The 27,025-nt window shown below is 34.8% G+C and overlaps 1 protein-coding gene across 6 annotated transcripts in view; it reads left to right on the top strand.

Annotated features, from left to right (window-relative positions):
- The window catches only part of MAP4K3 (mitogen-activated protein kinase kinase kinase kinase 3), a 59,872-nt gene that overhangs the window by 13,912 nt on the left and 18,935 nt on the right, over positions 1-27,025 (top strand). For 2 of the 6 annotated variants that reach the window (XM_039320906.1, XM_039320905.1), the window contains exons 5-18: positions 1,815-1,870; positions 2,638-2,685; positions 4,301-4,343; positions 4,796-4,868; positions 5,799-5,930; positions 7,958-8,020; positions 8,106-8,187; positions 12,151-12,261; positions 14,156-14,228; positions 15,691-15,749; positions 19,151-19,213; positions 24,129-24,187; positions 25,164-25,202; positions 25,437-25,493. In XM_039320906.1, the coding sequence (XP_039176840.1) occupies positions 1,815-1,870; positions 2,638-2,685; positions 4,301-4,343; positions 4,796-4,868; positions 5,799-5,930; positions 7,958-8,020; positions 8,106-8,187; positions 12,151-12,261; positions 14,156-14,228; positions 15,691-15,749; positions 19,151-19,213; positions 24,129-24,187; positions 25,164-25,202; positions 25,437-25,493 (958 nt within the window). The remainder of the gene's footprint in view (positions 1-1,814; positions 1,871-2,637; positions 2,686-4,300; positions 4,344-4,795; positions 4,869-5,798; positions 5,931-7,957; positions 8,021-8,105; positions 8,188-12,150; positions 12,262-14,155; positions 14,229-15,690; positions 15,750-19,150; positions 19,214-24,128; positions 24,188-25,163; positions 25,203-25,436; positions 25,494-27,025) is intronic. The other 4 variants (XM_039320909.1, XM_039320907.1, XM_039320908.1 and 1 more) reach the window with 3 other exon arrangements.

The following is a 27,025-nucleotide window of genomic DNA, read 5'->3' as shown; positions in this document are numbered from 1 at the left end:
ACCAGTTTAGTTGATCAAGAGATTGTAAAAGAAATAGCATAGCTCAGCTTCAGCAGAGTGTTCAATTAAGTCTGCTGTGAGGTCCAGTAGAGGAGATATCAACAAGTGAGCTAGCATTGACTCTAGCACTGGTTGAATAATCATACTCATTGAAGATATTAAGCGGGGAGGAAGAGTTGAGTGTATAACACAGATCTATTCTAGACCCCATACTATTCAACTTATTTATAAAACACTTGGATGAAGGGTTAGAAACTGAGACCAGGGGTTCTCAACCTTGGCAACTTTAAGCAAAGCTGGCTGAGGAATTCTGGGAGTTGAAGTCCACAAGTCTTAAAGTTGCCAAGGTTGAGAACCCCTGCTGTAGACAGTGTAAAGGAGAAAAACCAGGCATCTTATAAGACACCGGTAAGATTCATAAGACCTTAAAAACATTGGACAAAAAAAATAGCAAGATAAATTTCAACAAGGACAAATGCAAAATTATATATGGATAGAAAACAAAATCAAAGGCCTGAATATAGGACGAGAGACCACAATAGGGAGCAGTACGTGCAAAAAAAGTCTTGGTGGATCATAATTTGAACATGAGCCAATTGGGTGATGCAGCTGCCAAAACAGCATATGCAATCCTTAGATTGCAAAAACAGACATATGCTGTCAATATTAAGGCAAGGCATAGTTTCTATTGTGTTGGTCAGACCACATCCCTAATATTGTATCCAATTCTGATGACTCAAGTTTCTCTCAGAAAGCAGCCTAAAATCAAGCAAACAAGAATTAAAGAATATCTGAAAATGGTTTATTGTAGAAAAGCTTACCATTACAGGGGTATAAATATGCTTGAGAGGTGCCCCATTTCAGCCATATGGCTTCCCAATTTGTTAGTTTATTTCTTTGAAATAATGATCAAGAAATCAAAATGTTAGGGATTAGGAAGAATATTGAGGGAAAAAGAAAAGAAAATAGAATAGAAGCCCTGTTTGGAGAGAATGGCCAGTTAGAGCTATACCAGAATATTCTGCATGTTCCATTTGTAAAAATACACATCATAAAATTAAAAGCCCTAAACATTTATTTTATTTATTTACCAAATTTATGTACCACCCACCTCATCAAAGCTGCTCTAGGCAGCTTACAAACATTCAATTAATATGCACAATAAACAATAAAACAATAAACAGGGATCTTAAATTTAAAATTCAGTTAAAAGAAAATTGACTAGGATGGAGTGTGTACAGGGAGAAGGCAGGGTGTTAACACCTTGAATGGACCAGGAGGCAAACTGGCAGCCATTGCAGCTCACAGAACAGCATTGTAACATGAGCCAACCTTGTGCTCCCAAGAACTGCCCCCACAGCTGCGTTCTGTACCCGCTGATGCTTCCTGATACTCTTCAAGCATAGCCCCACATAGAGTACATTGCAGTAGTCCTGGCATAGAACATAGAAAAAAGATGGCAGTTCAACCATTGCACACGATTTATCCTACAAATACCATTTTTAAAGCTAAACTGCCTCTGATCAGACATTGTAGCAGGCTTGGGTTAATTTATAATAGCACAAATAGAAGGGGATTTAATCCTTGTGGCATCAATATGAGTTCCAGCTGAAATTTTTTATTCTCTATTTTGGGGGGGGGGGGTTCTAGCAAAACTCGAAAATCAAAGTTTGCTTTCTATGATGTTGATTTCAAGTTTAGAATTTGAACAGTGAATATATGTTCATAAAAGCAAGCAAGAGGTTTGAGTTTTTCAAAGTTAGCAATGAAAATATAGTAGATGTTCTACTTAATTTGAATGGATTCTCTTTTAGTGACTGGACCACTTTCAGAGCAGCAGATTGCTTATGTAAGCAGAGAGACACTGCAGGTAAACAAATTATTTACATTTTTATTACAGCTTTTAGGATAGAAAAAAGATACCAGACATTTCTGTTAAATAATGGGAGGGGGGAGTGTAGAACTACACAATTGTAAGATGTGCATTTCTCTAAAATAATGTTTCTTAGCTGAGATTTCACCAACAAAATGCAGCCTCTACATTTGCTCTTTCTTAGATGTGTGTTTATGTATCTGTGTTCATTGGCTTACAGTGCTGCAGAGAGCTAAGCCTGTCTTGTGCAGAGAATTTGCCTTTGAAATTTAGATACAAAGTGAGCAGCTGTGATGATTACAAAGATTTTTGTTTGACTTCTCACTCATATGGCAGGTTTCATAAGAAAGAAGAAATGCCTGGCACCCGGATCCTGAACAGAAGAAGTAATAGTTCTTCTATCAGAAGAAGGGACCTGTACAGTAGTGCTTCTTTTTGACACAAATATGTTTCAGATGACAGGCTTCAATGAAGCTGTGTGCTTATTGCTTATGCTTGCCTTTTAGTAATAAAAATATATTAACCATTTGTGAGGGATTATGTTTTTAGATGAAAGTCAGCTGTTTTGTAACAGTTCTCTATCTCTTTCCTTCTGTCATTTCTTCAAGCATGGATTGGTCATGCAGTGATATTTATTTCAAACATAAGAGAGCTACACTTTTGCAACTTTAAAAATCTAGTTGATTTTTTTACTATATAGAGCAATCACTCAACAGAAAACCTGTCTTTCTCTAAGAACTTTATACCTTTTCTTTTAATTACAGGGATTGTATTACCTGCACAGTAAAGGAAAAATGCACAGAGATATAAAGGTAGGATTATTGCTGAAATAATTTTTAAAGTGCGCAAAATTCCCAAATTGTTATTTCAATAATACTTATCTGAAGGAATATTTTTACAAATAAGAAAGATTTTGTAATAATTATAATAGAGCTTCGATTCCTTTGAACTAAGTTAAAATTATTTCATATTGATAATTCAACAAACAGCATTTGTATGTTGCAAAAAACACAAAGTTTGGTTCTGTAACAACTATATTGAAGAAGATATATATGGAACAAGTTATGCAAAGAGTATATTCTCCCCCTTCCCAAGTTTTGACAAGTTCTCTGTTTTAATTGGTCCAGTTTGGAAAATATTCTTCCTTTTGTCTGTGTTTGGGATATTAGGCAAACAAGCACATCCGGATTACATTTTGTCAATTTTACACTTGTCTTTTTTTCTGAAATTGAAATTTCTCTATCCTATTTTGATCTCTGTTCTGTCCCTGCTGGCAGAGTTTTTTTGTTAAGAGTTTACCTTAGTTTTTTGCAGTTTATTTTTGAATAAGTTAATGTACTAAGTTTCATGCAGAAACTGCTTACTCTTCCCATGAATAGTTTCCACTGGTAATATTTAGATTCCAATTGAATTTGCATTTAATATAGTTTAATGTTCTTGACTTGAATGTGTTTTCTATTTCATTGTTTTGTGTTTGACTTCGTTAAAACATAAGCTTACATATCTAGTGTTGTTTCATATGTTTGAAAGGACTTTTTATCTTTAAAGATAACCCACATAGAGCACTTCTCAGTTGAACTACATGATAATGAGGTTGTGAGTCAGCATCATCAGAGCTTTCTGGTTTAGATAGAGCTGCAATTAGTACACCAGCTGAAGCTGAACAAAGGCCTAAAGATTATTCACCGTGACCAATGCTGTTTCCATCACATATTCAGATCTGAAATCTGACTGAAGGGGATTTAGATAATCTGCTTCACCTAGGATCCTCTGCAAATGATTCCTCAGAATCTTCCCCCAAATTGGTATATAGGAGCCTTTGTAAAACGTGATTAATATGGTTGGATTGAGAGAGAAGCTGTTCAAGAAAAGTTGCACCCCCAACTCAAGGCTTTTGTTACAACATCCTACCTCAAAGAGGCATTTATCACCTCTCGAAGCCAGGTGAACGTGTATCTGTTTCTCAGATGGTAGAACTTATTTTATAGAGGACTCTATCCGTTTCCTTGGATTCTACAATATCAAAATAAAGCCCGTGTATAACTCACCCAAATATCATTCAATCTTAAGTGAAGATGAGTTATTTTATCTGCAGAAAACGTGCAGTATATTGCAAGTATATCAACCTACCTGTTCTTCCCTAACAAGGTTTGGGCAACCTGGACTAAGTTATGGGGTGATACTGTCATTTTTCAATATTTGTTCTTGTTTGTCTGATATATTGATAGGCAGTTTAGTTGGTACAGTTTAGTTGTCTTGAGATGTCTTGCCTATTGTATACATAAGTTTAGTATTGTAATGAAAATCCATTTCTAACATATTTTGCAGATTTATACAGTTTATAGTATAAATTTGTACCTGATACCTGTACTAATATAAACATTAAAAAAAATCTTTAAAAAGTGTCTTTTTCCATTTTTCCCTAAGGGAGCAAATATTCTTTTAACTGATAATGGCCATGTGAAGTTGGGTAAGTACTTCTATATAAGTTCAGTTTTACGCATGCTAACATTTAATATAACTTCAGACTCCTGTCAAGATAGCTTGTTATAAGAACTTCAATTGGCAGTTTTGAGTCACAGTTGTATTTCAGATTGGATTTCGTTATTCAGTTATGCAATTACCTAAAATGACAATAAATTACCTAATATAGTTATTGTAAATAAGATCTAATGAAAGAGGGACTTCTATCATTACAGTATGAGCTGATGTGAGACTGGGATAACCAATCCTTAATAAATAAATACTTACACATTGTAAAAGATAATGATGCTGAAACAGAAACATGAAAAGAGTGTTACAAAAGTTTTCAAAGTTGTTTGGTTATTTAAATAAAATCTTAACTGTACAAGGACTTTCAGTTTCTAAATATTCTGTTTATTATAAATATGTGAACTTATTATCTTCCATATTCTTTTATAGCCGATTTTGGAGTAGCAGCACAAATAACAGCTACTATTGCAAAAAGGAAATCTTTCATTGGAACTCCATACTGGTAATTTATTTTTATTCCAGCGATCCCCTGCCATTTTTTGAATGAATGATCATTTAATATTTTAAGAGCCTATCAAAGAAAATGACTGCTAAGGGAGGCTTATAATTAGTAAAATGATTGCCAATTATAAATGCTACATTGGACAGTTGCAAAATACCAATTTGCTAGAGGCAAACATGGAGGGTTACTCCTGGTCACTATCTCTACTGGCCCAGGATATTCATTATCTATCATCCTGTTTTTGGAGAGAGACAGACAGACAGACAAGGGAGTGCCCTAGAACATTATTGGAAAGAAATATAACTCTTGAGACTAATGCTTTTTCTTTGCAACTGACCACCTTCTTTTTAAATTTTGTTTACAATTAAAATAATATTTTACAAGTCAAAGTACTAGAAGCATTCTGGGTACAAGAGAAGTTTCCACAGATATCCTGGATCTAATATTAAAATTCAAGTTCATTTTCCATTTGTGGTGCAGATGTTCAGAATGTCTTTTGCCTATGTTGTTAACTGACTTGTTTGTGATAGTATCCTTGCATGGATGCCTACAGTTATATGGATGCCTATAGTATGTTGAGCAAAGCTGAGGATATCTGTTGCTCAGAAGGAAAATAGATTTATACCATTAACAGTAATTGTGAACTGCTGTTACATGATCAATATCATGGGCCGTCTAGTCTGGTCTAGTCTTATACTTTTAACAAGAATTATATAATAAAGGAAAAGCTTTTTTCTAAGATGGAGAGGAGCATGGGCAGTTAGATTTGGGATTCATGGAGATAGAAGAGCAATTGAAATATATCTTAGCCTCTTTGTCAGTCATTACTCTTAACTACCACTCAAATAGATTAAAAAATGTTTAGATGGAATGATGCCTTGAAATTTAGGAATAAGAATGCATTTTGCAAGCCATTTTTCTGTTTTTTAGGATGGCTCCTGAGGTTGCTGCTGTTGAAAGGAAAGGTGGATATAATCAACTTTGTGACCTTTGGGCTGTTGGGATTACTGCTATAGAACTAGCAGAACTTCAGCCTCCAATGTTTGATTTGCATCCCATGAGGTTAGTAGGCAATAATAAACTCTAATAACTTTGTGAATAGAATGTGTGTTCTAGAGATTGAAAATAGTATTTTTATTGACTATATTTATTCCTCATACAACCAAATGTTGCTTAAGATCTTACAAATAAGAGTGCTAGAAAGAAACACCAAATGAATAGGCAGGGATATGAATTCAAATACCTAATATATAACAGAGAAGAAAAAGAGACAATTTAAAAGGGTAGTTTAATCTTTGACTGTATTGGTTGTAATAAAGTATTTGAATAGATAATACCAGAATATGAAATATATTAAGGACAACCTCCAGTTTTTTAACCTAACATTAACCTAACATTGCCAAAATTTAAAATAAAATCCACAAATTGTAGTTGTATGATTTCTGGCTATTTTTATTCTATTAAAAACTAGAAATGATTGTGTATGTATGTATGTATGTATACTGCATCAAAATTAATAGTATGATATTGGATATTGGGGAGTACAATAAAGCTGGAAATGGATATACTTTCATTGAGGCAAGACATCTGAATTTCTAGCTTGAAAATATCACTACAATTTAGGATTTGCTCTACATTGGGTTGAAATGTTTGGCCTTGCTCATCTGGTACTTGATTATTATATCATTGAATATTCTTGAGATCCCCATACAGAAGGAAAAATGAAGGTCAGACCTTTGACTGAAAAAGATAACTTACATATTTAGAGTCCATAAAAGCTTTTGGCCCACTAACAGGCTTCGGCCCATTTAGAATCAGGCCATACCAGCAGCAGGTGCGCATGCATGCGCGCGCCGCCCCACTCACAGAAGCAGCAGGTCCTGGCCACCTGACTTGTGCAAGCGGCAGGTGAACATACGCGCCATTCACACAAATGAAGCTGTACATGCACACGCCTGCCCCTCACACAAAACCATCCCCTCTCCCCCCCCCCCGTGCCAGGCCACCAAACCACAAAGATTGGGGAATACTGGATTAGATAATCTGTACTAGCCTATGAGTTGCAGTAGTCCTATCAGAGCAGCTGGATAAACATGTGAAAATATATTTTTGGATTGGGAAACCTTGCACATGGTCTCTCAGGCTTTAGTCACCTCCTGATTCATTTTCTACAGTGCAGTCTACATAGGGTTGCCCTTTAAGAACATCCAAAAGCTGTAGCTGGTCCAGATTACAGTGGCATTAGTAGCAATTGTTGCGCCTCAATATACCCATGTAACAGCAAACTGTATTGGCTTCTAAAAGTTCTGGGTATAATTCAAATGCTGATAATCACTTATACAGTAGGTACTTTATAGGTGCTGGTACCAGACCAGATTATTTATGGGACCACTTATGTTCTATTAATTTCTGCCTATCCCACAAGATTGTGCAGGTGAGCTTATTCCAAGTCCTTCCTTTGAAGCATCATCTAATAACAACTTGAATATGAGTTTATTCTGTTGCTGCTCTTTGGAATGAGCTCCCTACTAAGATTTGATTGACCCTGCTAGCCTTTTGTAGATTTGTAAAGGCCAGAGTTTTCACTTATTTATTGGACCAAGATGATAGATGGGTCTCTTCTGTTGTGAGAAATGAGAGTTTGCTATACCCACCCTCAGCTACATGTTGCTTTTTATAAGATGTTCAGTGTTATACAAGATTTTATTTATACTTACTTACAATTTGATTGCTTTTTTATGTTAATGATATGCTCCATCCAGAGTTGCAAATTGTGATCGCCAATCTTACACATTCATGAAATGAAAAGAAATAACACTGCATGCAAACCCAGTCATAAAGTTTCAAGGAAGCCTAACTATCCTAATTTATCAAAGCTTTTTCAGATTTCTTTCTTAAGAGAAAGATTGACTGCTGGCTTAGTTTTTGCTGAAAGTAAATTTTTCTTCTCTTTTCCACTTCTAAAGATACAGTGATCCATTTGAGAATTATCTTTTTCTTGCTAAAGGCAAACATGATGTTACTTCTCTGCATGCAAGTCAGCTAGTGACAGGAATTTTGTAGAAGTAACCACTTTTCTTCTTTTTCAGAGCACTGTTTTTAATGTCAAAAAGCAACTTTCAGCCTCCCAAACTAAAGGACAAAATGAAATGGTAAATATTACAGCAATATAATTGCATTGTATTAGTTACTGTGAATATTAACTATCTGTCTAAAGACTATAATTTTGTGTTAAAGGTCAAATAGTTTTCATCATTTTGTCAAAATGGCACTTACAAAGAATCCTAAAAAAAGGCCTACAGCTGAGAAACTATTACAGGTATAAATGACTTTTCTATCCTTTTCCAAATTGTTTTAAAATTATTTCTATCCACTTTTGTTGTGTGAAGAAAGCTTTCAATAGGAGGTGCTGGAAAAATTCAACATCTAATTTAGATACGTTAGTTGGCGCTGCTTACTTTCTTTGTTAGTTGGATGGATTTTCCTTGTTAGGTTTTAGGTCAGTTCAGATACTGCTAGGCAGTGCAATGGATGATATACCAACAGAATCTCTTTGTCCAAAATCAGCTCTCTGTGATACATGCCAGGTCCTGGATGATACATGTTCAACCAGCAACCAACCGGGCGTTAAAAAACAGGATCTGTAGGCTAGGGAGTCATGGTTGCTATCATTTGAACTTGGTTTGACAACAACCACTCCTCGCTTTGGATAGTGCCATCCCTTTTCTTACAGTATTTGTATAGTCTCCCCTGCCAATAATAATTTTAATAGTTTTAAAATTTGGTCAGGTATTTTAGTCTTATCCTCCCCATGATTTAAAGACATGGAAAAGTGAAGTAGCATTGCTGGCTTATCTTGCAAAGCATGGAAAGTTTTGAAATATCTCTGCTATTAAGAAATTCATCCAGAATGTTTTGAGAGGTGTATTCATATGTTAAGGTTTGTTGTTGTTAATTGCGAAGTCGTGTCCGACCCATCGCGACCCCATGGACAACATTCCTCCAGGTCTTCCTGTCCTCTACCATCTTCTGGAGTCCATTTAAATTCACACCTACTGCTTCAGTGACTCCATCCAGCCATCTCATTCTCTGTCGTCCCCTTCTTCTATTGCCCTCAATCTTTCCCAGCATTAGGCTCTTCTCCAGTGAATCTGGCCTTCTAAAGAGCAGTCGGGGTTGATCTCTTCTAGGACTGACCGGTTTGAACGCCTTGCAGTCCAAGGGGACTCGCAGGAGTCTTCTCCAGCACCATAGTTCAAAGGCCTCAATTCTTTTGCGCTCAGCCTTTCTTATGGTCCAACTTTCACAGCCATACATTGCAACTGGGAAAACCATGGCCTGGACTATACGCACTTTTGTTGGCAGGGTGATGTCTCTGCTTTTTAGTATGCTGTCTAGATTTGCCATAGCTTTCCTCCCCAGGAGCAAGCGTCTTTTAATTTCTTGGCTGCAGTCCCCATCTGAGGTGATCTTGGAGCCCAGAAAAATAAAATCTGTCACTACCTCCATTTCTTCCCCATCTATTTGCCAGGAATTGAGAGGGCCGGATGCCATGATTTTGGTTTTCTTAATGTTGAGTTTCAAGCCAACTTTTGCACTCTCCTTCTTCACCCGCATCAAGAGGCTCTTTAGTTCCTCTTCACTTTCTGCCATTAGAGTGGTATCATCTGCATATCTTAGGTTGTTGATATTTCTCCCGGCAATCTTAATTCCAACTTTTGATTCATCTAGCCCTGCCTTTCTCATGATGTGCTCTGCATATAAGTTAAATAGGCAGGGCGACAGTATACAGCCTTGCCGGACTCCTTTTCCAATTTTGAACCAATCAGTGGTTCCGTGTTCGGTTCTCACTGTTGCTTCTTGACCCGCATATAGGTTTCTCAAGAGACAAATGAGATGGTCTGGTACTCCCATCTCTTTAAGAACTTGCCACAATTTGTTGTGATCCACACAATCAAAGGCTTTTGCATAGTCAATGAAGCAGAAGTAGATGTTTTTCTGGAACTCCCTAGCTTTCTCCATGATCCAGCGTATGTTGGCAATTTGATCTCTAGTTCCTCTGCCTCTTCGAAATCCTGCCTGTACTTCTGGTAGTTCTCGATCCACATACTGCTGGAGTCTAGCTTGTAGGATTTTAAGCATAACTTTACTAGCATGTGAAATGAGTGCAATGGTGCGATAGTTTGAACATTCTTTGGCATTGCCTTTCTTTGGAATTGGAATGTAAACTGACCTTTTCCAATCCTGTGGCCACTGTTGAGTTTTCCAAATTTGCTGGCAAATTGAGTGTAGCACTTTTACTGCATCGTCTTTTAAGATTTTGAATAGCTCAGCTGGAATACTGTCACCTCCACTAGCTTTGTTGTTGCTCAGATTTTCTAAGGCCCATTTCACTTCACATTCTAGGATGTCTGGTTCGAGGTCAATGACCATCTCATTGTGGTTATCTGGGATGTTAAGCTCATTCTTGTATAGTTCTTCTGTGTAGTTTTGCCATCTCTTCTTAATCTCTTCTGCCTCTGTTAGGTCTCTGCCATTTTGGTCCTTTATCATGCCCATCTTTGCATGAAACGTTCCCTTCATATCTCCAATTTTCTTGAAGAGATCTCTGGTCCTCCCTATTCTGTTGTTTTCTTCTATTTCTTTGCACTGTTCATTTAAGAAGGCATTCTTATCTCTTCTAGCTACTCTCTGGAATTCTGCATTCAATTGGGTGTATCTTTCTCTTTCTCCTTTGCCTTTCGCTTCCCTTCTTTCCTCAGCTATTTGCAAAGCTTCCTCAGACAGCCATTTTGCTTTCTTGCATTTCTTTTTCTTTGGGATGGTTTTAGTTGCTACCTCTTGTACAATGTTGCGAACTTCCATCCATAGTTCTTCAGGCACTCTGTCTATCAGATCCAGTTCCTTAAATCTATTTGTCACCTCTACTGTATATTCATCAGGAATATGATTTAGTTCATACCTGAGTGGCCTAGTGCTTTTCCCTACTTTTTTCAATTTAAGCCTAAATTTTGCAACGAGAAGCTCATGATCTGAGCCACAGTCAGCTCCTGGTCTTGTTTTTACTGACTATATAGAGCTTCTCCATCTTTGGCTGCAGAGTACATAGTCAATCTGATTTCTATGTTGACCGTCTGGTGATGTCCATGTGTAGAGCCGTCTCTTGGGTTGTTGGAAAAGAGTGTTTGTTATGACCATCGTATTCTCTTGACAAAATTCTATTAGCCTGTGCCCTGCTTCATTTTGTTCTCCAAGGCCAAACTTGCCTGTTATTCCGGTTATCTTTTGGCTTCCTACCTTAGCATTCCAGTCCCCCATGATGATAAGGACATCATTTTTTGGTGTTAATTCTATAAGGTGCTGTAGGGCTTCATAGAACCGGTCAATTTCATCCTCTTCAGCACCAGTGGTTGGGGCATAGATTTGGACTACTGTGATATTGAATGGTTTGCCTTGGATTCGAATTGAGATCATTCTGTCATTTTGGGGATTGTATCCCAGTATTGCTTTTCCTATTCTTTTATTGACTATGAAGGCTACTCCATTTCTTCTGAGGGATTCTTGCCCACAGTAGTATACCTGATGGTCATCTGAGTTAAATTCACCCATTCCTGTCCATTTTAGTTCGCTGATTCCTAAGATGTCGATGTTCAGTCTTGTCATCTCTTTTTTGACTACGTCTAGCTTGCCTTGATTCATGGATCTTACATTCCAGGTTCCTATGGAGAAAAAATCTTTACAGCATCGGACTTTCCTTTCACCACCAGATATATCCACAGCTGAGCGTCCTTTCGGCTTTGGCCCAGTCGCTTCATTCTTTCTGGCGCTACTAGTACTAGCCCTCTGCTCTTCCCCAGTAGCATATTGGACACCTTCCGACCTGAGGGGCTCATCTTCCAGCGTCATATCTTTTTTCCTTTTAGTACTGTCCATGGGGTTTTCATGGCAAAGATACTGGAGTGGTTTGCCATTTCCTTCTCCAGTGGATCACATTTTGTCAGAACTCTCTGCTATAACCTGTCCGTCTTGGGTGGCCCTGCACGGCATAGCTTATAGCTTCATTGAGTTACACAAGCCCCTTCGCCACGACAAGGCAGTAATCCATAAAGGGGTATGTTAAGGTTAGTTTTTGTTTAATGTTTTTATGTGTGTATGATGTTGTAAGAGTAGCTCAACACTGAGAGGGGCAGCATATAAATTTAATAAATAAATCAAATTGAAACATTCAAATTATCATGCAACTATCTTTCATATACTTACCTATTGCACTTTGTATTTTAAGCACCCTTTTATTACCCAGCCTTTAAGCCGGACTCTTGCTATTGAACTATTGGATAAAATGAATAATCCTGATCATTCCACCTATCATGATTTTGATGATGATGATCCTGAGGTAAGAATATTATTTCAATATAGCTTTGATAGTTAAGCATTTGGATATATAACCAATCTGATATAAGTACTTAAAACATATTATTTTACAGCAGGCACGCACAGTAGGCTAGTATTCTTCAGTAACTTTAAATTACCTAGCAAATTTAATTATTTAATTTAATTAATTTAATTTGGAATATTTATATTGCTGCCTACTCGCTCACAGTGACTCAAGGCAGCTTACAGGAAATAAAAACACAGTATAAAAGAAATAAAAATAATAAGATAATAACCTGCACCTCATTAGAAAGTATATTTCTAATGCTTTAGGCTATAAACCCGTATGTCTCAACTTGCATTGCCAGTAATGGGGATTATAATACCATATATCTAAGAGACACCTGATTTCCTGTCCTCATATTTACATCCATTTGATATTTAACATAATTTTTAAAGCTAGCACAGTCTATGTAGATTGGACTATAGTCCCATCATTCTTAGTCAAGAAGGCCATTTTAAAAATATGTGCATATTTTTGTTTGATGCTATGCATCCTTCTTTAGTGGATAATCTGTTCATAAATGTAAAATTAATGATGAAACTGAATTCCTGTTAGGAAAAAAGGTTTTATTTGAAAGAATACTATGCTTCTTTAATCTGTGTTTTATAATGCTGAATTCAAGAATAAAATCTTCAAAAACAAACATAATAATTAGGATAGTCTCTTTTGTCCTTATCACAAAGATCCAGTAGGTTCTGTTGAAGTACACAGACATGCAATAGCTATGAGAATATCAGAAGCGTTCTAATCCGGCATAGCAACCACTGTATTTATAGGGTTTTTTTTTTTCAGTAATTCAAAAGCTATTGCTTGATGCATGTCCTGTATATGTATACAGTGTGTTTTGCTTGACAAAGTATAGATAATTCTTAAATTATAAATTCTTGTCCAGGTTTTTAGCAAGTGTTGACTTAAAACATCCTGGCTAAAATTCCGGATATATGCAGTGTAAATTTAGGTTATTTTTAGCTTTTTAAAAAAATAAAAATAATCTAGGATAAATCTCCACAGGATAACAAAAATTCAGTCAATAGCTTCAATAGCTATGGATGTATTGAGGTCAATGTAATGCAGGGGGGCATCAATGAAGCATCATTCTTAGAACAGTTAAAACCACTGCCTCTTGTGCAAGATGTATATGCAGGGAGCAAATTTATTTTTATTATTACCTTCAATTTTTAAATTTGGGAAGTATCAATTAAAAATTACTTTTAAAAATTATCTTTGCTTCCGTTACTTAATGTCCAAAATAGCATTTACTTGTAATTTTTCACTAATTTAGAATGAACCTATTTAAAGGAACAATAATTAGAAAAGAATGAACAAATAGTTGTGAAGAGAGTTGCTGCCCAACTGCTTGTTTTAATTTTTTCATGCAGTTAATTTAATTAACTTGTCCAGGAAGTTCTGATGGTAGATTAGAAACAACAGTGGAAGAGATGCTTTCCTAATAAAGGTTAGTTCTTTCAAAATCCAAAGATAACATTTTCCCCTTGAAAAGTCTTGCCTAAGGCCTTCTTTGAATTGCAAGTAGGATTTCATCCATGTATAGAGGTGTAAGAATTATGACTTTGCCAAATATATCCCAGTGGATAAATGTTTGTTATATTAAGTAGTAGAATTTTTAAATTTTTAAAGTGTGAGTTTCCTTTGGGAATTAATGTAAATTTTGGAGCAGTTGTCTTAATCCGAAAATCAAAATTATTATTCTTCCTTCCCAGGAAATGTCATTGTTTGAAACTGATTTTAAATTTGACTTTTAATACATCACAAAAAAAATTGTACTGTGATTTTTAGAGTGGGGAAAAATTTATTCATTTTTAATGAATATTTAATACAATATTTTTCCCAGCCTCTTGTACCTCATAGAATTCACTCAACAAGTAGAAATGTGAGAGAAGAAAAAACACGCTCTGAAATAAACTGTAAGTAGAGTCACTTATTGTAAACTAACCTGAATAAACTATTCATATCTAGTTCATGTTAGATATTTGCCATCTCTTTTTGATTAAGCATCCTAGCCCAATTGCTTACTGTGTTTTCCGTTGTTGTTGTTGTTGTTATTATTATTATTATTTTGCCTCCAAAAGAGGCACCAGGTCTTATTTTCAGGGGGTGTCTTTTCCACGGTCTCACCTCGAGGCTGCGGAACCTACAGCCCCGCCCAGCCTGCCCACTTCTGTGGTTGAAGGAAATGCCTCTGCAGTTGAGGTGCTACTTGTCTGAATGTTACCTAGTCCATAGCTCTTCCACTTGTCTCCCAAGTTCATTCCCACATAACATTGCACTGAACAAGAAAGAGGGGGCAGATCACAGCGGCAAGGTTGTTAGTAGGGCAATGTTGGAAGAAGGAATCTTTGCCTACTTTGCAAGAGTGGTTTCTTAAAGTTTCTTATTTGGCGGAAATGGCAAAGATTTCGGCTTTCTTGAAAGACCAATCGCAAGAGAAGTATTTCTTGGTATGGAAAAAATGGATAGACTTTATACAATATAAGTTGGATATAAAAAAATATTATTTAGCTTTTCAATAACTTATATATAAAATTTAAGATATTTTATAGACCTTATAGACTTTTTTTTCCTTTTTTTTCTTTTTATTTCTTTTCTTTTTCTTCTTATTTTCTTGTATTTCTTTGTATTTTTGTCTTTTTATACATATATTATTGTTAATTATTTTATAACTTGTTTAATTAATGTATTTAGATTTGTTTATGGTTTATATCTGTTTTAAGACTTTTTGAAAATTTTTTAATTAAGCCTGTATTCAACTCTGGGAAGGTTGGGGGAGGGGAGGGGAGGGTTGGGGGGGGTTCGGGGAAGGGATTTGTATTGTTTTGTAAAATCTAAAAAATTTTCAATAAAAAAAAAAGAAAAAAAGAGGGGGCAGAAAAATAGGTTTGGTGATATTTCAAACATCTTCTCAGACTACCTTTACAACATAATCAGATGTATGTTTATTATTTGGAAGTAAGTACTGCTGAATTGTGTGGTTTACTCCCTAGTAAGTATATTAAACCTTGCTTCCCTATTGTGAGTTATGGGCATGGGTTCTTTCCACCAATCACCTTCTTAGGTGAAAAGGCAATAGGTAGTTCCTATTGAGTTTGTGCAGTCAAAAGTGGTAGAGCTAACTAAGGAGATACTTTTATTTGTTTATATGATGAAGAAAGGATATGAATCTCACTGTTTTTCAACCAGCCTTCATTATTTATTGTTATAGCTTTGAATTGTTTTTGTTGTTATTTATAGCCAAGCTTCTGTTTGTTTGTTTTTTGTTTGTTTTGTTTTTTTTCTGTATTTCTTAATGCTTCCAAGAATAATAATGCAATTGTTTGAAAAATCAATGGGAGAATATAATCATTTTTTATCACTTGTTCTTTTTAATAGTTGGTCAAGTAAAATTTGATCCTCCTTTAAGAAAGGAGACAGAGCCACATCATGAGTTCGTAAGTAACGCAACCATATTAGATTTCTTCTCTAAAATATGTGAATGGTGAAAGTGCAGATCTATGAACTATGTACTTTGTTCACTGTAGGATATATTTATATAAGAACTCAAAATTATTAAGGAATTATCTGAGGAATTTATAGTTTGAGAATGTTAAAATTTAATCAGCAATGGCTATAAATATCACCACTCAAAAGAGCAATTTCCCCAGCTTTCCCATTCTTGTCTCCACTTCTTTCAATTGCTTTAGGATACAGTAAAAACAGTAAAAACAGGAGCTGCCATTATCATAATTATTGTCTTAAATTATTTAATAGCATCTATCAAGACTGCTAGAACACAATATAAATATTTTGTTCACAAATAAGGCTTTGAGTTAGTAAAGAGGGAAGGAAGGAAGGAAGGAAGGAAGGAAGGAAAGGAAGGAAGGAAGGAAGGAAGGAAGGAAGGAAGGAAGGAAGGAAGGAAGGAAGGAAATCAGCTATAAGGAGTTGCTACACTAACTTAAATCAGCATCCCATCATATTCAATTATCTATCTTATCTATCTAATTCCTTTTAAAATTACCCTTTGTAATTATCTCTCAGGACAAAAGATGTCTTGCATCAGAAGACAGATATCTTTTATTTTAGCTTGTGTCAATTTATTTTTTATTTTCTTTGGAGCACATTTTACCTTGATGCATTGCTAAAATGAGATTGATTCAGGCTAAAACAGCTTTTTGTGAAGCACTGAATTCATCTAGTCCTTCATCTCCACCTGAGTTATCAGGATCTTTGGTTATTATATATATACTGTGATGTATTATGTATTAAAATAAAAGCTAGTAAATTGCTATGTTTAATTTAATAAATTTCCATTTGCTAATTGAATGTTATGCAAACAGAGATAAAAAATAAAACTAGCAATGTTTTCATTCTTTAACAATTAGTATCTAGTTTAATTTTTTCATTTTTGTTCACAGTCTTATGGTGATAGGATGTTGCCTAAACTGCCAGCTGGGCCATATGATTTAGTACAATGTACATCATATGTGATCAAGCAACACTGCAGCCTTTCAAAGGTTTTGGTACATGATTGCAAGGAGTATAATAGCATGTGGAAAGAGAAATCTTAGCACATTTTCTTTCCCATTTAAATTGCAAAATGCTGCCAGCTGAGGGCAGAATAAGATAATTTTAGGGAGAAATAAGAGGCAAAACAGCATCCAGAACCAAAGATTCATCAGCACTACATTTGGCTTTTAAATAGCATGACTGCCTAGGATTTCCCATTCCCACCCAGAGATTCTAAGAATTTAGATATATATTCTCCAATGAATAGTGGATAGATATTGGAGAATAAAGATGGTGGAAAAAAATCTTGTTTGAGGCTCCTTATTTGATAACACTCAGGCCTAGAATTGTGACAAAAAGAGAAATGAGTTTATAAGAAAGAAGGATATCCTGAAATAGGTGACAGACTCTTAATTTACTGACAGTTTTAAGCAGTAATAGCAGCTGGCGTATATTAAGTTAAGCAATTTACTCCATCCAGGTTATTATATCAGTGGATTTTAATTCATGCAATGTTCTTTTGTTCTTGCTGTGCAACTCATCATAGTTCAGAGCTTTATCTAGTTCAGAGTCCTTCTCATCCCTCCAGGATAGAGGAAGTGAGGATTGAAGAGAATAGCTGGAATTCATCCACCAGTGCTGTCCCTTCTGGACTTGTTTATATTCTTCCTAGACATTTTTTTCATGCAGCTTTACTGATTTTAAATTAAAATTCATTGAGAAATAATTCTCATCTATCTTAGACACATTTCTTCATCTCTCACCTTGCTTCTGCTAATATTTTGTTTAGTCTCTGATAAGCAGTATCTGTCAGGAGTCCTATTTTATAATGCAATGTTCCTGTGCAGATAATTATTGCTATGACTATAGGTATACAGATGGTTTTTAAACTGGATTGTACACTTGTTATGTACTCACGTGCACCTAGAAACCAAAATTTACCTAATTTCAAAATAATTTACTGGGCAGTCACTATATACAGTATACATTTCATATTAATTCATAAAACAGTAGCCTTCACTGTATTAGCAGCTCTTAGCACAGTTTATCAGTTAATTTACTTTCCTTTCTACAGCCTTCATTTGATTAGCATAGATTGGCATCGTTTTTACATTTCAGCATTTCATTATTTTCCAAGCAATTAATTTCAAATAGTTTTTTTTTTCTGATTTGGAATCTCCATTAATTTTTATTCTCTTCAGGAACGTGAAAGCTGATACTTTTGGAGCAATCCAAAAAGAGTCAGTTAAAGCAAACATTGAAGTACACTACTTATTGTATTTATCTAAACCAATATATATTTCTTTAAGCGTGACAACGATCACAGTCTTGGCATAGATTTTGCTATTATTCTGAGAGTGGCATGAAGATATTCTGAGTTATCTACAATTTCACTTTTGTCAATATTTAAGTCAGAACGCTCATAAAACAGCTCTCCTGTGCATCTTTTTAGTATACAGCCCAGTTATAATAATAAACTGATTATAAATAAAATTGAATACCGTCAACAATTTCTGGGTCTGAAGAGTAGCCTGGGACATTCAGAAGTAGTATTGAACCTAAATGGGAACTATTTTACTTTTTATAACTATTTATTGTACTTGATAGTTTCCCTCTGTATTAGGGAAATTACCGTTTAAGGAAAATAAGCCATTCTTTTCTGCTCCTATAATTAAAGGTATAGTTCTTAAAAAAAATAAATATGATTTTTACATGATCTGTTCTCCTTTTGAAAGGAAGATTAGATGTTAACAATCTACCAAGTTATCAACACACTTATGATAACCCTCCAATTTAAATGGAAGTTATTTGGGGAAGGACCTAACTTCAGGTAGAATATATGGAATCAGCTTCCAGTAAAGAATACATGTTTATAATTATAGAATTCAACTAGAATATTAATTCAGTAGTTGGCCATTTGTCAAGTTTAATATTTTTATTTTACTTATTTTAAACTCCCAAGAAACTCTAGCTTCAAGCTTGGTCTGAAAGGGTTTTCTTATTCTCATTCAGTAGCTTTTTGAAGTCATACATATTTGGATAATCAAATGTCAGGTTCACATCTGCCTTATTCAGTGAACTTCTATTTTTTAATTTGGGGAAGGAAGGAAGAACAGAGGGAGGGAAGAGTTAAAAATGAAATGACATCCTTTTCATCTGCTACATTTGTTTTAAGCTATGACTACACTTTTGATATTACACTTACCCAACTGTTATTTGTGTAGACTTCTAAAAACTCTACTAAATAGTAAGTCAGCTATTATGCAAAATATCCCTTTGTACTTGGACTTCTTTCAGTCTAGAAGTAATTAACTTGAGTTTCTGGTCTTTATCTGATAAACAGCCTGACAGTAACGATTTTTTGGACAGTTCAGAAGAAATATACTACACTGCAAGATCTAATCTGGTATTTTCATCTATTGCTTTTCCTTTGTCAGTGTATGTGTGTGTTGTTTTTAAAAATGAAATATTTTGCCCAGTTCTTGTGCTGCTTTCACCATTTGCAGTCAAATTCATTAAACAATTAAGCAATAAAATTATACTTTTTCAGTCTAACAATATTAATTTTATATAATGGGTTGTACAATCCCACATATTAAGATAAACCAATTTGCAATAATAAGAAATTATGTATTAGCATTTAAATGAGAGTCAGTTTGGTGTAGTGATTAAGACATCAGACTGGAAACCAGGAGAAGATGAGTTCTAGTTCTGCCTTAGGCACAAAGCCTGATATGTGACCTTAGGATAGTCACTTTCTGTCAGCCCCTAGGAAGGAGGCAGTGTTAAACCACTTCTAAAAAAATCTTGCCAAGAAAACTGCAGGGACTTGTCTAGGCAGTCTGAGAATCAGATATGATTAAACAAAAGAAAAAAGCATTTAAATAACTAAGTGGTAAATAGTTAGATAAGATCCCATCCACAAAGGAATTTCGGCTGGAAGGATCCAGGAGAAGAGCCTTCTCTGCCATGGCTCCTGCCCTCTGGAATATCCTACCCTCTGAGGTAAATTGGCTCCCACTCTCCTGACGTTTCATAAGAGCCTTAAGATCTGGTTCTGACAGATGGTTTGGAGACCCAGTGGGGGAGCTTCACACTGGAGGCAGTTGACTAATTAAAATCTAATTCTACCTCCCCCCGCCCCCGTGTGTCTGGCTCCTTCCTTTGCCATTTTGTGTTAATAATTTTATCTACTGTGTTATTTTATGACTGGTGAATCAATGTTCTTAATGTTTTTAATATTTTTATGTTGTAAGACACAAGATGAGTGGCAAATAAATGTCATAATAAATAAATAAAACAGAAGGAATTCTAGAACTTGACGTGTATATAACATTTCAGCTTCATGACCTTTGCAGAAAATAAATTTCTCTTTAAAGGAAGTTAGTATAAGAAATTACGTATCTTCTCTCAATTTTTCCAATATCAAAGTTCAAATGCATCAATACTCTATTCTGCTACTTCCAAGTCCAACTTTTGCTTCCATAGAGCATCACAGGAAATACCATTCCTTCCATTATTTTGATCTTTGTCAATATAGAGACCTCGTGACATTTTTTTTCTAGGACTTCATGATTGTTCTATCAAGTGTTAAAATTTCTTAGGTTTTCCCTTATTGATGATTGTTGATTCTAAAAGGCAATATTTATATTGTTAGTCCACATATGATATGCCGTACACTAAATAAATAAATAAATATCCACCATTTTGATATCTTCATTGTCAGTTCTAAGGCTTGTTGTCTATCTATTGTCATCAATTTGGTCTTTTTTGTATGTAATATTTGACCCATTTTTTCATTATGCTTCTTAGAGCTTGCCAATGCTATTTCAGATATCAGAATAGTAGTCACCAGCCTAGAACATGTTATTGATGTTTCTTTCTCTAATTTTAAAACTGCTCTCATCTTATTCCAATCCAGCCTTCATTAATACATATTCAGCATATATATTCAAAATATAAATTGAATAAATAAGGGCTGAGTACAAAGCCTTGTCATACTCCTTGCCAATCTGTTTTGCCATATTGGTCATAATGTGGGTTTCTGACTTGTATATAACTTTATCATAAACACAGTGAGATATTCTGAGATTGCCATATTTCTGAGCAAATTCCACAATTTGACATGATCAGCCTTGTCAAAGACCTTCCTTTCGTCAATGAACCACATAGTGACTTCTTCTTAGTATTCTTTGGTTTTCTAAATTATCCAGCATGCATCAACAATAATGTCTTCTGTTCCTCCTCCTTTTCTAAGTTTGACTATCTGACATTCATTTTTTATATATATAGGGCTTAAATCTGTGTTAGATGGTCCTAAGCATTATTTTGCTAGCATGTAACATTCAGGAGATTGTACAGTATTTGCACACTTTTTAAAGTTCGGTTCTTTTGCTATTGGAACATAGATTGATCTTTTCCAATCTATTGACCACTGTGCTGTTTTTCACATTTTCTGGCATAGTTTGGTTAGATCCTTTACTGATTCTTCTTCTGTTGTTTGCTATAGTTCTCTGAATATTCCATCAATTCCTGGAATCTTCCAGCCTAATAATGAGCAGAATGCTGATCTAACTTCATCTTTTAGTGCTAGAATAGAGTTTCCCAAAGTTTCCAGCTTTACGGATCAGCGGGGGGGGGAGGGGATGGTTTTGCACATGCAGCTGGCAAGTGCGTGCACACAGCTTCATTTGCACGAACAGCATGCATGGGGCCTGCCGTTCATTCAAATGGAGCTCGTCTTATTGCCCACTGCTTACACAAGTGAGGATGCATGCACCCTCACCAGCCATTTACAAAGCCTGGTTGCAAATCCCTCTCGGCCCACTAGTGGGCCACAGCCCATAGGTGGGGGACCCCTGTGCTGGAAGATCTTCTAAGGCAGGGGTGTCAAATTTGCAATGTCACGTGACATGTCATGACATATCGTGACTTTTTTGCCATTGCCGGCAATGAGGTGGGTTTCACTATGATGCATTTGGCCCGCGAGCCAGCAGTTTCACACCCCTGTTCTAAGGTATTTGGATATTGACATCTTAACTGTACAAGATTTTAGTATTCTTCTTCCATCTTTCTATGATCTTCTTGAATCAATTATTGTCTACCATTAACAATAGTGTATTAATTTGAGATTGGAACTCCTTCTGATTATAAAGAGATTTTTATTATTTATTTTTTATGTATCCTGAATCCTATTAATTGTTTTTCCATGTCTCTTTCCATCTTCAACATCTTTACAGATATTGTTGTAAATGATGCTGTTTTTTGTCTCTTCTAATAGTCTTCTAATAATTCTCTGAACCTTTTTATGTTCCTTTCTGTATTTATTTATTTATTTATTTGGTTTTAGCTTGTCGTCTTGGCAATTTCTAAGTTCATTCTGTCATCCAATTTACTTTCTGTTCTTGATCTTTAGTAGTCTCTTTTCATATTCATACTTAATGACTTTGTTAAGCATTCCACAGTTCTTTTGGTTCTCTATCAATGACATTTAGTACTTCAAAGTAATTCCTGACATTCTAAAGTACAATAAATGTATACTTAAGACCATATTGTGACTTTCTTCAACATCTTTAGTTTAAGAGTAAAAAGTTGAATTAAATCATTTTAAAGTCTTTTCCAACCCTTATTTTTTATGATACAAAATAAAACCTCTAAATTCTTTATTGTGTGCAAATCTTTATTGTAAATACCTTAATATAGACATTTGCAACATATTTGGGCAGAACTATCAGACGATAATATATTATTATTCACTTAGTATTATTCACTTAGATATGCTTAGTTATTGCTTAGTATTATTTGAGAACATCAATAACTTGTTCATTCTGGCTGGGGATACGAGCAATGGCTGCTTGGTGGCAAGTGAATCCAGTAGTTTAATGGGCCTTGATGTTATAAATCTAAGGTTCAAATGCTTTCCTTTAAACTACAGAGAAGTTAAGATTCATTAAACTGGAACAGATCAAAGAAAATCAATTAAATCTGAGGTAGTAAGATAGGACTGCTTTATTCAGCAGATGTTTTCTGACTAGAGAAACCATGAATATTTGATGCAGTCTGTGAGGTATCAATCTGGATTGGACATATAGTAATAGTATATAACAGGAGTCCCCAACCCCCGGGCCACAGCCCATTTGGAACCGGGCCACAAAAGTGGTGTTTGAGTGTGTGCGCAGCTGCATTTGTGAAAGCAGCTCAGATGTGCATAAAATCACCTCCTTCCCCCCTGGTATATAAGAGCGGGGGAGGTGCTTATAGGCAAGACAAATACTCTGTCCTGATCTTCTAATTCAGCTAATATAACCTATATATCTATCATTTGGTGTTGTCCAAAACTATGATGTGTTCTTTTTTTTTTTTTTCTTTTAAACAAAAAAATGGACTTTCAGAGACAGAGAAAGCACTCACCATTTCACTTTTTTGTTAACTGGTGAAATTAAAAAAAGGAACTGAATATGCCACAAATTATTGGGCTGAGCATAATAGTAACCATTCAATCAATCAGTGTATATTATGGTCTATAACCAATACCATCCAAAAATTGCAAAGAAAAAAGAAAATAAAAACCACTATATTTTGCACCATCTGAGGCATGTGTTTAAATATAAGAAAGCACTAGGCTAGGGGAAGGAGAAAAAGAAAAAATTCTATACTCAATAATGTACTCAAATATTACAATTTCATATATCCTATTTCTCTGATGGCTAATTGTCTACATTTGCTTGGGAGTACATACCATGCAAAACTAAGTGCAACAGTATTCATTTTTCAGAAAGAAAATGCAGGAATATGTTAAATCTATTGCTTTCTATGACAAAGGTGTTCATGGTTCCTATAGAAAAAGATTTGGGTATTTCAATGAAATTATTCAAAATATAAAAGATATGAGCAGTGTGAGCTGATCATAGTATCCTCATTTTTAATTAGTTACTTCATGGAGAACATGTAGTTGCTAGAAGTCAACTTGATGACATATAATCCTTGCTTTAATTTCTGCACTTCTATAATGTTTGTTTCTAGCGACTGGAAATCACTCTAAACTGGTGTTTCTCAATCTGAAGCTGAGAAACTCTGCTCTAGAAAGAAAAAAATCATCAAAAACAAAATAGGTCACCAGATCACCTTGGAATTGCATGTCTTGTTTCAAACATTTCACATAATAATGCAATTTTCCTGTAGAAAGGGTGAACAGTAATTATTTGAGTTGAATATAAAAAGAAACAGTAGCAAAGCCTATGTTGTAATTCAGAAAAATCAAAGGCCACAAGATAACATGGCCCAGTTGTTCTTTTTTTGTAATTATTGTTTTCTCGCAATAGGATTTGCAGCTAGAATATGGTCATGGTCCTCAAGGCAGTTATTTCTTGGGTGCAAATAAGTGAGTACAATTTAGAAATGATGTTAATGTAGTGATTTATTTTTTATTTAATGTTGTTTGTTTATTCCAATACTGAAGGCAGTTATAAAAACAAAAATGCCAAATATAAAACAGAATAAATTTAATACCAGTAAAATAAAAAACAGAATCAGTCATTTTAAAGAAATAAAGCTAATATTAATTGATTTACTTCTTCAAGAATGTAACATTTATATAATGACACCAATGAAATTTAAGTGAATTCAGTAGATATTTTAAAACTGTTAGCTTTTCTCCCAAACTTTATCCTCCAGAGTGATTGGAACTACAACCACTGTTATCTAAAGTTTGCATGTCCAATGGGTCTTCTTGTCTAATACATCTAGAGGGCACTATTTGTTGTGCTTATATACGTGGCTAAGGAATTTTTCCTTTTCCATATAGAAATGAAGCTTCCTTGTACGCATCTGTGTCCTAAAATGTACGTGTCTGTATATACGTGCATACTATATGTTAATCAACTTGTAAAACTATTTTTAATTGAATATTTATTGCTTCCAGAATAAGAAAAGGGAGCCATTGTAACATAGTTTGTACAAATGTACTTTAATGAACTTAAATTTCTTTCTTGATTATCCAAGATATTGTCAAACTTTTTTATTATGGCATTGCATTATATTTTTTGAGGATGACTTTTCCTCTGCTTTTTTAAAAAAAAAATAAAAATAATTATAACTATATATAAAAATAAGCTATACTCCTCCAGGCCTACATAGAGTTAGTTATCAGGTACAATAATTAGCTCACAAATACGATTGAATATACTTTAATAAAAATCTGTAATTAGCTATAAAATCATTTGCCTCAGATTGCAATTCAGTTTCCATATATTATCTCTAATACTTGATATACCTTACTGCATGGCTTTAATATATGTCTGATTTTATGTGCTTCGCTAAATGTGTCTAGTCCTTGAATTTTACTTCTATTTTTAAAGGAGCCTTCTAAAATCAGTTGAAGAAGAACTACATCAGCGGTAATTGTTAAATTTCTTTTCTTCTTGATTGCAAAGTCCTTTCTCGTATGCAAAGAGGTATGCATGTGTCTCCTACCTCTGTCTAGTGCTTATGAGCTGTATTCTTGTCCAATGTTTGTAGAGGTTCTTGTCCAAGTTGCAGCCATGATTTATTCTTTCAAACAAATAGGATTACAAAGTACACATTGATAGTTGACTATTCTGTTTAGCTGTGCTATCTGTTTAATTCCTCAGGGGACATGTAGCACATCTAGAAGATGAAGATGAAGTGGATAGTGATGATTCCAAACAGTAAGTTACATTAATTTGAAACATATATTATTCAGAATTTAGAAAAATACTGCTTTCATTATTTTACTCTGTTTACTCTTCAAAAGACCCTGTAGAATATTATGTTAGTGGGTCTTCTTCTTCTGGAAGATTCTAGAAAGCAAGCAAAGCTAATCAAGAGGTGCACTGCCTGGTGTCCCTTTGCTGATTTCCCAGGATTTAGAAATTGGTACTAAAGGTTAAATTAGCACCTTCAACCTGCTTTCTTCCAAATGTGTTTGAGCTACACTTTCTGCCATCCTTCAAGAGTTCAAGCTGTGAAAGGCTTTCTCAAGCTTTTCTTTAGAAAATGTAGATAAGTCTCCGAAAATAGTTAGAATTGCATATTCCCTGGAGCAACAGTGAAGAAAAATAATATTTCACACCAGAGGCCATTCTGATACAAATGTGGAATGCTTGCCACCTCATTAAAACAGGATCAGCTGTAAGAAGTCCCTGAATGGTAATGACTTTCATTCCCGTTGTACAAAGTTTATATGTTTCTCATCACAGTTTTCACCAGAATGTGTCAGTTCAATAGAGAATTTTAATTCTGATCGTTTTCTGGTCAAAGATTAGCGTAAGGATTCACATAAAAAACCTGAATATCTTACAGCTATTTATTAGTTGATCTTGCGTTTAAGACTGAATCAGACACTGCTGTAAACTGTGTTGCCTTGAGCAGTATGATATCAGTAAAATAAACCTCATTTATGTATTATGATTATGACAATGTCTTGTTCTATTTTGTTCCCAAATATTTTAAACGTACCACTTTAATAGGCAAATTTTTATGAGAATAAAATGTCAAGGAGACAAAATATGATTCCTCAACCCTATGTAGGAAGTCAAATTTTTACTTTAAATCCAAACCCTTAATAAATAAAGGTGCTTTCTCTTGTTGTCTGATGCTCTAATTCCAGGCTTTCCTTGAATAGAGGCATGAACCTATTTGGAAGTATCCCTCTAGGTATACACCTAAGATAGATAAAATGTTATGTATTTTAGAAGATGAAATGAAAAACTAAGAATCTTTTCAAAATAACATGCTTTGTAATTTGAACATATTATTTAAAAGCCTGATTTTATTTAGCGTATAACTATTTGTCCTTTTGAGTTTAGTAGAAATTATATAACTTTAGAAAACCGTTTGTTAAATTAATTAGCATAAATGTTGATTACCCTTCTTGAGTTTTCTTGTTTATACTTTAATGTGACTATCCTTTGCTGGTTATGGATGGTGAGTTTATAGTCTGCCACATCTGCAGCCCTTATTTCCTTCAGATAATTGATTAGTCATGATTTGATACATGAGATGGTAGCTCCTAAGTTGAAAATATCCAGGAAGTGCAAACTTTGGTTACCTGTGGTGTAATTTGAAAGGTACTTTCCTTAATAAAGAGATGCTATACAGGAGGAGAAGCATATTTTCTTTAAAATATTATTCTGAAAAATCTCAATTTAGAGAAAAATCTGGATGTGGCGAACTAGTTCATTTCAGTCAACGTAACCCA

Source organism: Crotalus tigris, unplaced genomic scaffold (genome assembly GCF_016545835.1).
Source record: "Crotalus tigris isolate CLP2741 ecotype Arizona unplaced genomic scaffold, ASM1654583v1 scf7180000023713.2527936, whole genome shotgun sequence".
Classification (NCBI taxonomy): Eukaryota; Metazoa; Chordata; class Lepidosauria; order Squamata; family Viperidae; genus Crotalus; species Crotalus tigris.
This window is presented reverse-complemented; position numbering and strand designations above follow the sequence as displayed.